The 12,587-nt window shown below is 41.5% G+C and overlaps 1 protein-coding gene across 2 annotated transcripts; it reads left to right on the top strand.

The window, feature by feature from the left end:
* The first annotated feature begins 2,329 nt into the window (after positions 1–2,329).
* Positions 2,330–12,304, top strand: cry-dash (cryptochrome DASH). 2 transcript variants are annotated; one of them, XM_066716817.1, is made up of 14 exons: positions 2,330–2,522; positions 3,450–3,622; positions 3,789–3,882; positions 4,007–4,137; positions 4,661–4,836; positions 5,253–5,341; positions 5,459–5,532; positions 8,247–8,336; positions 8,796–8,875; positions 9,338–9,397; positions 9,547–9,704; positions 10,182–10,301; positions 10,624–10,800; positions 11,708–12,304. In XM_066716817.1, exons 1-14 carry the CDS (start codon positions 2,466–2,468, stop codon positions 11,819–11,821), a joined length of 1,593 nt encoding a protein of 530 aa, XP_066572914.1. In that variant the 5' UTR covers positions 2,330–2,465; the 3' UTR covers positions 11,822–12,304. The 2 variants fall into 2 exon arrangements, with proteins under 2 accessions (XP_066572914.1, XP_066572923.1); XM_066716826.1 differs by having other exon boundaries at positions 2,332–2,522; positions 4,688–4,836.
* Positions 12,305–12,587: the final 283 nt, after the last annotated feature.

Here is a 12,587-nt window from a genome sequence, read left to right as displayed (position 1 = left end):
CAGTGGGACGAGGGATTCACACAACCGGGGGGCTGTTGAAGAGCATCGCTGTATAGGAGCAAGTGCAATTGCCACTGCACAAACAGCACCTAGGAGCAAGAAGAGCCACTCTGGATTCACTCTGGATTAGGCTACTGCATGAAGATGAAAATACATTGATATCGCCACAAATACCATCAACGGGTTTTTAAAATATACACACCAGAGCATGCCATGGGAAGGTTAGCTACGAATAAGATCATAGTTTTAAAATGCACTTTCAGGGACCTGTGAGATTATTGTGAGTTTGATCTATTTGGGGGGGATTCCCGATTCTGTAGTCCACATTTTCAAATAGATTCAAGAGTCAACTCCGGATCGATTCCAATGTCATGGATGATACATAATAATAATAATAATAATAATAATAATAATAATAATAACACTAAATCTTAATCTAGTTCATAATACTTTGCTGTGAGTGGCAGTACTGTACTTTTGTGCATATGTATATATCTATATAATACAAAAATGCAGCAGTTCAGGCTTATGCTACTGGGTTTCAATTATTTTAAACAGTAGGAGCTTTAAGTTAAGTATATAATTTTATATAAAGAACCAACTTTTTGTATTACACAATTTAAAAAGCCAATCTCAGTAGATTGGTACTTCAATTAGGTAATTGAGAGATCGGTTGAAACAAAAACCAAAAGGGTAGGGGGTCCTCCAGGCCGAAACGAAACCAAAATGAAACTTCTCCAGGTCACGGCTGCTTGGATTTGCCCAGGGTCACTGTGGCCTCTGCTGCTTCTCCCACGCCAGTGACTGGGCTGCTATTGTTAGCCTTGTTGCTGCTGCTCATCCTCCACCGCTACCAACGAACTGGGTGCTGTCCTTGGTCACCTCTTGTTCTGCCCTGGGGTGGGCCCTTCACATGGTCAACCACCTTCTACCACTGGGGTGGCACCATTGGCTGCCCACCACCCATTCCCTGCTTCACTGTGCCGCGATGTTCAAGCTGCCGCTGGAGTACGAATGCTGCCCTCCCCAAGAGCCTCTCTGTCACCGCCGGATCGTGGTGCTGCCCCCTCCTCCAGCTGAATCTTTCTCATCAGCTAGGTGTTGTAGCTGGGTCCTGCCCACCGGCTCTCTGGTAATATGCAGCAGTTGTCTGGCTCACCGTCTTGGTAGTTGCGTCCAGCTGGGACTCCTCACTGCCACCCCACTGCTGCTGGGCCTCATTCACCTTGTCGGTAGCTGCCTCTGGTGGGGATTCATCGCTGGCACAAGTCCTAGTATATCTTTCTCACTCGACTGTGAAGGGAAGGCCAACCCAACCATTGTGAAAGCGTTCCTCATCGGGTTGTCCTGTCGAACACAAACCCCCACCGCTCTATCCCGTCCTTGGGGCAACCTCACAAGACAGCACCCCACTCGAACTGCGAGGAAGATTTTGAGTGTCTCTTCCTCGCTTGACCTGGGGAAGGCCATCTGGGCGGCAACCCGGAGCTCCCAGACGTACTCTGTTTATTGAGGCTCTGCGTACAACCCCCAGAACTCATGCCCTTGTCACTCTTCTTCAGGACAACTTCATGTGATGACTCTGTACAGCTTTTCTCCTTTTATTGAGAGCTTTTCTCCTCTTATATCCTCTCTCCCCAATCATGGTACCCCCACTATGCCTGTGTGGGGTTAGTCTTTGACCCTGGAAACCACTATTGCACTAGATCCACACACTCAGAACTGACGGACAGACACTGCAGACCAGAAATGTCCCAGATCGCTACAGTATGTACGTATATTGGTATGTATGGCAGTATTCAGGTTAGTATCTGTGCTAGTTTGCAGATTTAGTCTGAGCAGTTTTACTACAATTTAGTTGAGTTGTATTCTGCATTATGTGTTAGTATGTGGCTGTAGATTAGTAGCAGTAGTAGAGTAGTGAGTAGTAGTAGTAGTTCAGTAGTTAGCCGCTGTGTTAGTGTCTATGATAGTATGTACACATATAGCTTGTTGTCATGTTATTTAGCAATAATCCCTGAATAAATGTAACTCTTTTCTGTGTACATTCTCAGGATACACAAAGTATTATTTTCACACGTAATGTGTATATCAACACCGAGAAGGGTTGCATGAGTACATTTAGAAAAGGATTTCTCTAGTTTCTGATGTGAAACAGCAACATTAAGATTTGAATCATGATTTGTGGGGCTTGTTTAGTCATCTTAGTTCAGCCCAAAAATAAAGACATGAATGAATAAATGTTGAAATAAATAAAGTCCATGTATGTATGTATGTATTTATTTATTCGTGTGCTTATTTAAACATTCATTAAATCATGTACGTCTGTTTGCGTGTGTTTTTAATGTGAGTGTCATAGCGCATGTGTACAGCAGAGCCGCTGCTGCTGCGCGTATTCACGGACAGCACATCCGGAGAAAACGCATAAAGCTAATCAACTAATTGTGCAGTTTGTGTGCTTGTCGATGGCCACCACCGTCATTTATCTGCTCAGGAACGACCTACGCTTTCACGACAACGAGGTACATATTATTTTTTAATTGCAATATGTTTTACTAAAGCCAAGCATAGGAACCCTCTTATCCATATAAGTTCATATACTGAAAACATACACAAGTTGAAACATGTGCACGGTCGTTTGCATTGTAATGTGCACGCATGTTTCGACTCGGGCATGAAAATGAAACATTTGTGTTTGTTTTATAACTGATCTTGAGTTTCGTAACAATGTTACACTGCGTGGGACTTGAGCACATTTTCTATTGGATATGACGCGTCGACAGTTTTCCTGTTAAAGCGACAGTCTCACAATATTGGACATGTAAGATGGTTATCGATAACTTGAAATAACCTTTTAAATGTGACTTTTCAATGAAGAAAAACTGAGCATAATTATATAAACGAGTAGTATACCATTACACAAATGTATTGTATCAACTACGCATAACTTACATATAGCATATGGGATTTGTCTATGAATTATGAATAAATATTTATGATTTGAATTTTTCACATTGTGTAACTACACGTCTTTACACATTAGTGCAATTTGGACACGTCTGAATATCAATTACACGTGGTTTCTAGTATAACACAAGCTTTGCATGCATAGATTTTAAGAAACATTGAATTGGGAATTAATAAAGGAATACATATTATTGCAGCTGTGGCTTTTCAAATCTCTGCTAAATGTGTGTTATACGTACCATGCTGAAAAACAGATCTAGTATTTCTAAACCAAAATGCCATTTTAAAGGTCAGTCAATTTAAAGCTTTGTGTGCCCACTACATTAGCTACATAACTACTTGGGGGCCCAAGTGTAAATTCCTATTATGACGAGAAAAAACCCTGTGCACATACACACCTACAATAAGATGTTTGTCTGTGCTAGAGAAGTCGATGCACATAAAACATATATAACAACATGTGTCTCTTTCCCCTTTATTAGGTGTTGCACTGGGCTCAGAGAAATGCCGAACACATTGTGCCCCTGTATTGCTTTGATCCCAGACACTACCTGGGTACCCACTGCTATAACTTTCCAAAGACTGGCCCCTTCAGGCTCCGTTTTTTACTGGAAAGTGTGAAGGATCTGAGGGAGACATTACAGAAGAAAGGCAGGTGAGTTCAGCATTTTGCACCTGTAGCCTCCATGTCTTGACAGTCTGGACAAGAAGATGCTATTGGAAATGAGTGGTTCATCTTTGCAGACGTTGTGTGCGTTGACCCCAGTGAGGCAGGAAGTGGCTTGTGTAAGAAGTAAGAAGGGTTGGCCATGTTTTCACAGGAATCTCCTGGTAAGGAAAGGGAAGCCAGAGGACGTTGTTGGTGATCTCATTAAGCAGCTGGGATCAGTAAGCGCTGTGGCTTTCCACGAGGAGGTGAGTAATGAAGTGATTTCTGAGAAGTATAGGCTGATGTTATTTTAGCGTTTTATTTTATGAATGTGTAAGACATCCCTGACCTTCCCTGCAAAACAATATATATTCTATTTTCTCCCGTAAGGCGACAAAAGAGGAACAGGATGTAGAGAAGGCATTGAAGCAGGTGTGTTCCCAGTTTAAAGTCAAAGTTCACACCTGCTGGGGGTCAACACTTTATCACCGGGAAGATTTGCCCTTCAACCCTATTGCCAGGTGAGTGTTGATTGAATGCAGTTCTGTGGTTAATTGTAAGAATAGCTTTGCACAGTATTGGAGAGCCACTATATTGAGAGATTATGTACAGTTTCCATTGCTCACCACATCTGGGTTGCGTAGCTTATTTCATAATCACATTATGGATAGTATATTGCAATGTACAAAGAAACAAACCTTTAACTCTTACTCAAAGAGAAGACGGAAGCATAGACGATGACTTTTGCCATCTTAATGATGTGTCATGGAGCTGTGACTGTGACTTATGGTTCTAGAGTAAACCGGATTCACCAGTAATAACACCCAATTCATGTCTACACAGTTTTGTTAGATTGGCAAGACAAATACAAAGTTAACAGGGTTGGGGACACACAAGGGGTATATGTAGCAGATTCTTCCTTGTTGACTTATTCAAGCTCACCACTTCTCAAACAATAACAGAGTGAGCAGTCTTGTGGTGGTCCTGCTTATGTTGTATATTTGACTGCACTAACGGACGTGGACGCTGCCGTCTCCCATGCAGCTGTAACTCTGAGGGTGTCCCCTGCAGGCTCCCAGATGTCTATACTCAGTTCAGGAAGGCGGTGGAGACTCGGAGCCGAGTGCGACCCACCATCACAATGCCTGAGCGCCTGAAGCCCCTCCCACTAGGTCTGGAGGCGGGGTCTATCCCCTCACCTGAAGATTTAGGCCAGACAGGTGAGAGAGATTATTGAAATGAACTACTGTTGTTTAAAAGAAAAGGTGATGTTCTGTTTAATTTGTATTCAGACAACTTCTTAAGAAGTAAAAATATATCGTTTTTCCTACATATATCTAGATATATCTCTGTAGATATAGATGAACGAAAGCTCTATATGTGTCAGTGTGGAATTAAGCCATTTAACATTTATTCTGTTGCCATTGAACACTTGTATAAAGAAATCCATTAATTTAACATTGGATTTCATTGCATTTTAGTCATAGTTCATTTACCCATCTTTTGGCAAATGATAGTCCCAAATATATCAAGGCAAAGAAGCTAAATATATTAATGTATAAGAAAAATGATGGCTACCATAAACCTATATAAGCAAACAAAATAAAACATGTCTTCATTTGCATTTGGAGAACAGATTGCCTGTCAGACCCACGTACAGCTTTCCCCTGCAGTGGGGGTGAGACGCAGGCCTTGGCACGGCTGAAATATTACTTCTGGGACACTGTAAGTACACACGTTTTTTAGTGTCCGATTGCTTTCATTGTGGTAAGATGGCTAAGAACCTGTGTGCTTTGCAGGCATTACAGATACTTAATGGATCAGTTCTTTCCCTTTCTGTAGAATTTAGTGGCATCCTACAAGGAGTCTCGCAACGGGTTAATTGGAATGGACTATTCCACCAAATTTGCCCCATGGTGAGTTACAGACAGAAATAAGTTTTATTGCATGTATATCTGCAGATGGGTGACAAATTTAAGGAAAAACCAACATAAAGTGTCTCAGTAAGGTGTTGGGCACCACGAGTCCCAGAACAGCTTCAGTGCTCTTGGCACAGATTGTACGAGTCTCTGACTCTACTGGAGGGATGAACACCATTCTTCCAATAGATATTCCCTCACTTGGGGTTTTGATGATGGTGGTGGAGAGCGCTGTCTGACACGTCGGTCCACAATCTCCCATAGGTGTTCAATTGGGTTGAGATCTGGTGACTGTGAAGGCCATAGCATATGAGTCACATCATTTTCATACTCATCACACCATTCAGTGACCCTCGTGCCCTGTGGATGGGGGTATTGTCATCCTGGAAGAGACCACTCCCCTCAGGAGAGAAATGTGTCACCATAGGATAAAGGTGATCCAAAGTGGACCCAAACCATGCCCGGAAAATGTCCGCCACAGCATAACAGAGCCTCTGGACTGTAGGGGTTATCAGTCAGGCCTGTGCCATTCTCTTGGTGTGGCCACACATGCACTCGAGAACACGAGCCAGTTGAGTGTCTTTGTGACTGAAGCTCCTGCCATTCGTGCCCCAATAATGACCCCTCTTTCAAAGTCACTTTTTAGATCCTTTCCTCTTGCCATCTTGATGCAAAATCGAAGTCAGCTGGGCTGCTCAGCATTAGTATACATGCCACAGAGCATGATAGGATGTTAATTGCTTAATTGTATCATGCAGTACACCTGTTCGGAGGCATCTGCATTCGTTATGTTCCTCCACTCATTTATTCAGGTATTTCCTTTAATTTGTCACCCGTCTGTATATCTATACAGTGAGGGGAAAAAAGTATTTGATCCCCTGCTGATTTTGTACGTTTGCCCACTGACAAAGAAATGATCAGTCTATAATTTTAATGGTAGGTGTATTTTAACAGTGAGAGACAGAATAACAGCAAAACAATCCAGAAAAACGCATTTCAAAAAAGTTATACATTGATTTGCATGTTAATGAGGGAAATAAGTATTTGACCCCTTCGACTTAGTACTTGGTGGCAAAACCCTTGTTGGCAATCACAGAGGTCAGACGTTTCTTGTAGTTGGCCACCAGGTTTGCACACATCTCAGGAGGGATTTTGTCCCACTCCTCTTTGCAGATCCTCTCCAAGTCATTAAGGTTTCGAGGCTGACGTTTGGCAACTCGAACCTTCAGCTCCCTCACAGATTTTCTATGGGATTAAGGTCTGGAGACTGGCTAGGCCACTCCAGGACCTTAATGTGCTTCTTCCTGAGCCACTGCCTTGGCTGTGTGTCTTGGGTCATTGTCATGCTGGAATACCCATCCACGACCCATTTTCAATGCCCCGGCTGAGGGAAGGAGGTTCTCACCCAAGATTTGACGGTACATGGCCCCGTCCATCATCCCTTTGATGCGGTGCAGTTGTCCTGTCCCCCAAAGCATAATGTTTCCACCTCCATGTTTGACGGTGGGGATGGTGTTCTTGGGGTCATTCCTCCTCCTCCAAACACGGCGAGTTGAGTTGATGCCAAAGAGCTCGATTTTGGTCTCATCTGACCACAACACTTTCACCCAGTTCTCCTCTGATTCATTCAGATGTTCATTGGCAAACTTCAGACGGGCCTGTACATGTGCTTTCTTGAGCAGGGGGACCTTGCGGGCGCTGCAGGATTTCAGTCCTTCACGGCGTAGTGTGTTACCAATTGTTTTCTTGGTGACTATGGTCCCAGCTGCCTTGAGATCATTAACAAGATCCTCCCGTGTAGTTCTGGGCTGATTCCTCACCGTTCTCATGATCATTGAAACTCCACGAGGTGAGATCTTGCATGGAGCCCCAGACCGAGGGAGACTGACAGTTATTTTGTGATTCTTCCATTTGCGAATAATCGCACCAACTGTTGTCACCTTCTCCCCAAGCTGCTTGGCGATGGTCTTGTAGCCCATTCCAGCCTTGTGTAGGTCTACAATCTTGTCCCTGACATCCTTGGACAGCTCTTTGGTCTTGGCCATGGTGGAGAGTTTGGAATCTGATTGATTGATTGCTTCTGTGGACAGGTGTCTTTTATACAGGTAACGAGCTGAGATTAGGAGCACTCCCTTTAAGAGAGTGCTCCTAATCTCAGCTCGTTACCTGTATAAAAGACACCTGGGAGCCAGAAATCTTGCTGATTGATAGGGGATCAAATACTTATTTCCCTCATTAACATGCAAATCAATTTATAACTTTTTTGAAATGCGTTTTTCTGGATTTTTTTGTTGTTATTCTGTCTCTCACTGTTAAAATACACCTACCATTAAAATTATAGACTGATCATTTCTTTGACAGTGGGCAAACGTACAAAATCAGCAGGGGATCAAATACTTTTTTCCCCCACTGTATATAGTTGATTAGTCTAGGTACATGTATGATATACTCATTTAAACAGGATTTCCAAAAACTAAATTTTCTATTGCAAATTTGGCATAGCTTATTCTCTTTGAAGCTCAGCGTGGTTGTGAAGGGGAAGGGCTCCTGTTTGCATGTTAATATACAGAGTTAATGCAGTCCCTTTAACCGAGAAAATGAAAAGAGAACAGGGAAATTCAGCTGAGTAAAATGGCATTATAAACATTGTATGATGTTCTGTACGTAAAATAAATGCTTATCTTTAAAAGTAGTGCTCTGGTTATTTACAGGCTGGCCTTAGGCTGTATATCCCCCAGGTACATTTATGAACAGATCAAGAAGTATGAGAACGAAAGAACGGCAAACCAGAGCACCTACTGGTGAGTCTTATCTACTACTGGAACAAACACACAAGTACTACATACAGAAGGCCCTGAAAACCAGGTCAGGTTCATTCAGCTGTATTTCTTGAGCTTTCTTTACTTCAGAAACCCTGCTGTCCAGTAGAAACTGTATGTCAGTGGATGTAAATATGATCAAAACATTGCACAGCCTCTTAAAAGAAGGGAAAAGTTACAGTTTTGATGTGGGTACCTTTTCTCTCATTTAAAATGAACTGCATCAAGCTGTACAGTGGCAGTTGCCTTGTACAATATGCAGCCAGAACGCTCCTATCTGATATTCATTCAGACATTTGAACATGTTTATGGAAGGTGATTAAGTAGTTTGATTAATTGATGAACAGAATAGCAGATACGAATCGCAGAAGACCCCCTGGGTTTCAAGAAGAGTTGGACAGCAGGGTCTTAAACATAAACAATATAATTTAAATGTTTCAGGGTCATCTTTGAGTTGCTCTGGAGGGATTACTTCAGATTTGTGGCAGTGAAGTATGGGAATCGAATTTTCTATTTAAAAGGTGAGATTTTGTGATATCAGTTTTTTGGCTGCAACAATTAATCTAACACACATTATTATTATTATTTTTTTTTTCTTTTCTTGCCAGACGCCCTTATCCAGGGCGACTTACAATACAAGTGCAATACAAAGTGATAGAAATGTACTTCTAATAGAAATGTAGCTCTATCTTACACTCTGAATATCTTCTTTTGTTGGGAAATAGTATCTTTAAATAGAGATCGTATTAAAATGTATCTCCCTTCGGCTGTGGTTTGCTTAAAACAAAACCGAAGACATTTCATACTTTGAGATAAAGGCTTAAAATTTAACCCGTTATATCTGTGATATGACTTGAAACGGTTAATCTGCTATAGGGTTTAAAATCAGGGCTTAGATCTCACAGAGTGACTTTTTTGGGCATAGCTGAAAATGTTGAATGTTTAATGTCCTCTAAACAATCTGTCACTTATTTTATCTAAAGGTCTTCAACAGAAGTCTGTGCCCTGGAAGAAAGACAGTAAACTTTTTGACGCATGGAAAGGTACAAGATTTAAATGTAACCAGTAGTCTGTGATGCTAGCCAACTCCACCCCTATCAGCAAGAGCGCTGTATTATGTGTTTGGATGTTATTGTACTTCAGTAACAGATATCAGCTTCCTAATGCACAGGACCTTCCTATTGTCTTCCAGAAGGCAGAACAGGTGTCCCATTTGTAGATGCCAACATGAGGGAGCTGGCGCTGACCGGCTTCATGTCTAATAGGGGGCGGCAGAACGTGGCCAGCTTCCTAACTAAGGACTTGGGGCTGGACTGGAGGATGGGGGCCGAGTGGTTCGAATATCTCCTGGTATGGAGTTGGCTTTTAAATCCATCCACACTTAGTGCATTTTATATTAGATAGAAAACAGCGCAGTATTCTTTTAAATCCACCTAATGGACATTTCTTGGTTATACACACTAGTCTTGGCAGGGAAAATGATCTTTATTGCTTTTTCGGCCAGAACAAATTGTTGCACAGCTGTAAGAATCAAAAGTATGAAAAAGCTATTCAATATATGTGATGTTTGGGGAGTAAATTGTGCTGGATTCAAGATATGTAGCAAAAGTGAAAGAATGTTGTATTGTTGTGCTCTGGATATTAAACGTGAAGAGTAAATTGTTACAAATAAATTTGATCTTAAGTATTTAAAAGATTACTTTTGAATCAATACCCTTTATTTTATTAAATGTTGAATTATAGTCTAAGATCTTACTGCGATCAATACAATAAGGAAAGGCTGTTCTTGCAGGATGGCAGGACTGGTAACTTGCTCTTCTGATACAGGTGGACTTTGATGTGTGCAGCAACTATGGAAACTGGCTGTACAGCGCTGGTATAGGAAATGACCCCAGAGAGAACAGGAAGTTCAATATGATCAAACAAGGCCTGGACTACGACAACAGTGTGAGTTCTCTTAATGTTCCTCTAGCAAACACTGAGATAAGCAAAGACATAGCACATCCCCCTTTATGTGAACATGTTTAGCAGTGTAGCTGTAATACATTTCTTGCTGTGAAGAATAAAAATGGAAGCATTACAAACACATCACTGAAAAATACCTATCTCGTAATATATGTTTTTATTCCTTAAATGTTTTCTTGCCATTTCAATTTGAATGTTAACAAGAAGTCGCAGTCAAATAGCTTTTGAGTCAGTGCTCTGTTTAATTGGCCTTAACTTTTTGAGCAATGGAAGATGCATATGTCCTCCCTCTTCCCTCCCTCAGGGAGATTATGTGCGGCTGTGGGTCCTGGAGCTGCGGGGCATAAAGGAAGGAGATGTTCACACTCCCTGGACCCTCAGCAGTGCCGCCCTGGCCCACGCTGAGGTCTCTCTCGATGGGACCTATCCCTCGCCCATTGTCACGGCCCCAGAGTGGAGCAGGCACGTCAGGAACAAGCCAGTGAGTTCACCCCTCGATCCTCTGAGCCTCCGTAGCAAAGGAGCGGCCCTGGAATTTACAGCCTGGGTTTCTCTTCTGATCTTATTGCAAGACTGGCGTTTCTCCTCAGTTCAGGGTCACGTCGGAAAACTTCCACTCGGTCTTGAGGTCATCTGGTTCTTTTCACTGAAACTGTAATGAAGAACTTTATTTCCTGTTTATTTGACTCTCCGTATTACAACACATACAGGAGTGTTCAAGGATGATGATGATAATTATGAATGGTAATTACCGTATGATGATAATTATCATAGTTATTTTCTGTCATTCGGGACAGAAAACAGGAGACATTTCTTCACACAGAGAGGCGTCACAATCTGAACAAACTCCCCAGCGATGTGGCTGAAGAGACAATTTGGGAACATTCAGAAACAGACTGGATAGCACCCTTGATCACTTAGTTATTAATGGACACCAAACGAGCACGATGGGGTGAATGGGCTCCTCTCGATTGGACACTTTCTTATGTTCTAATTATGATTATTAATAATTCAAATCTCTAAATACCAAGAGTTAAAAATGCATCACGTTTTCTTTTTCTCTAGATTCATTTTCAATATTGTATATTTTCCCCTGATTTAACCAAAGTGTTTCTAAAACTGATTTAAAAAAACTGTGGAAATGACAAAGTAACTTGTATCTTTATATAATGATATAATTTAGACAACTTTTTCTTAAGCTTTAAGCATTTGAACTGAAAGGTAAAGTGGCTTGAAGTGTTTAAAGCTTATTGAACATTTTTAGGTTCAGCATCTGTCTGAATCTGAACCAAAACAGTCCTCCTGTATCTTGGATAAATGAAAAAGTCCCCTTGGCTCTCCACTGGTTTATTCAGAAATATCATTCTGTATTTATTAATGTCTTCCAGAGTGGCGGAGGAGGACCAAGTCAGAGAGGAAGAAAAGGTCCATCTCACTCCCCCAGACAGCACCGAGACCGAGGAATCGACTTCTACTTTTCGGGGAATAAGAAAGTGGACTGAGGGAACGGCTGGCCAGGGCTCCCACTGCTGTAGGTTTGGAGGGACATAGAAAAGGAGCAGCAGACAGTCAAAGTGGGCACAGGATGCTATGGCACCTACACACTGGCCTGCCTCCGGACTGTACTAAAATACAGCAAGGTTTATCTGTTTTATTAGTGTTGGTGAAGCTGCTAAGTTTTGCATTTATGTTTTCCTGTTTTTTTGTTTCTTTTGTTTTGGGCAGTCATGGTGGTGCACTACAGATATGACAGGAAAGATTACAAAAGGCATAAACATATTTATATTCGGGTTTTTTTTTAAAGATGCATGTTTTTTCTGTTATTTCCGTTAAAAAATCTGTGAGTTGTATTTGTTGTTTCTTGCAGGACCAGATAAGCAACAATACAGTTATTACTCCATTCTGTGGTGACTGCAATGTTCTCTGTGAAATGTATTTTTAAGTCAAACCAATTATTTTGTTATTAAAAAGCCTTCAATGCTGAATTTTGATGCACTGTATTCTATATTGCCGTTTTTTTTTTCTTCTGTCTGTGTGTGAAAGAGTATGCAGAGGAACATGAAAAAGGTTTGTGAAAATAACTATTGTAGTGTTTTTGTTACACAGGAAATAGGAAAACCCAGTAGAGCAGTGTGAAATAGAGGCAACAGGAAAGGGAAGAGAAACTAAATTGATGAAGCTTTCAGTGAAGAATGGGTCACCTGACTGCTCTTTCATGTAATTCATTTAAATAAAAAGTGTGTTCAGTTATTTCTTGCTTCAAACTGC

The sequence above is a fragment of the Amia ocellicauda genome, chromosome 2 (genome assembly GCF_036373705.1).
Source record: "Amia ocellicauda isolate fAmiCal2 chromosome 2, fAmiCal2.hap1, whole genome shotgun sequence".
NCBI classification, from domain to species: domain Eukaryota; kingdom Metazoa; phylum Chordata; class Actinopteri; order Amiiformes; family Amiidae; genus Amia; species Amia ocellicauda.
Note: the sequence above shows the minus strand (reverse complement) of the source record. Positions and strands in the feature narration are given on the sequence as shown.

Coding starts and splice junctions, on each gene's coding strand:
- cry-dash (XM_066716817.1), top strand. CDS start 2,466: ATGGCCACCACCGTCATTTATCTGCTCAGGAACGACCTACGCTTTCAC. Junction 3,623..3,788: donor ACATTACAGAAGAAAGGCAG/GTGAGTTCAGCA, acceptor ATGTTTTCACAG/GAATCTCCTGGTAAGGAAAG. Junction 10,302..10,623: donor GCCTGGACTACGACAACAGT/GTGAGTTCTCTT, acceptor TCCCTCCCTCAG/GGAGATTATGTGCGGCTGTG.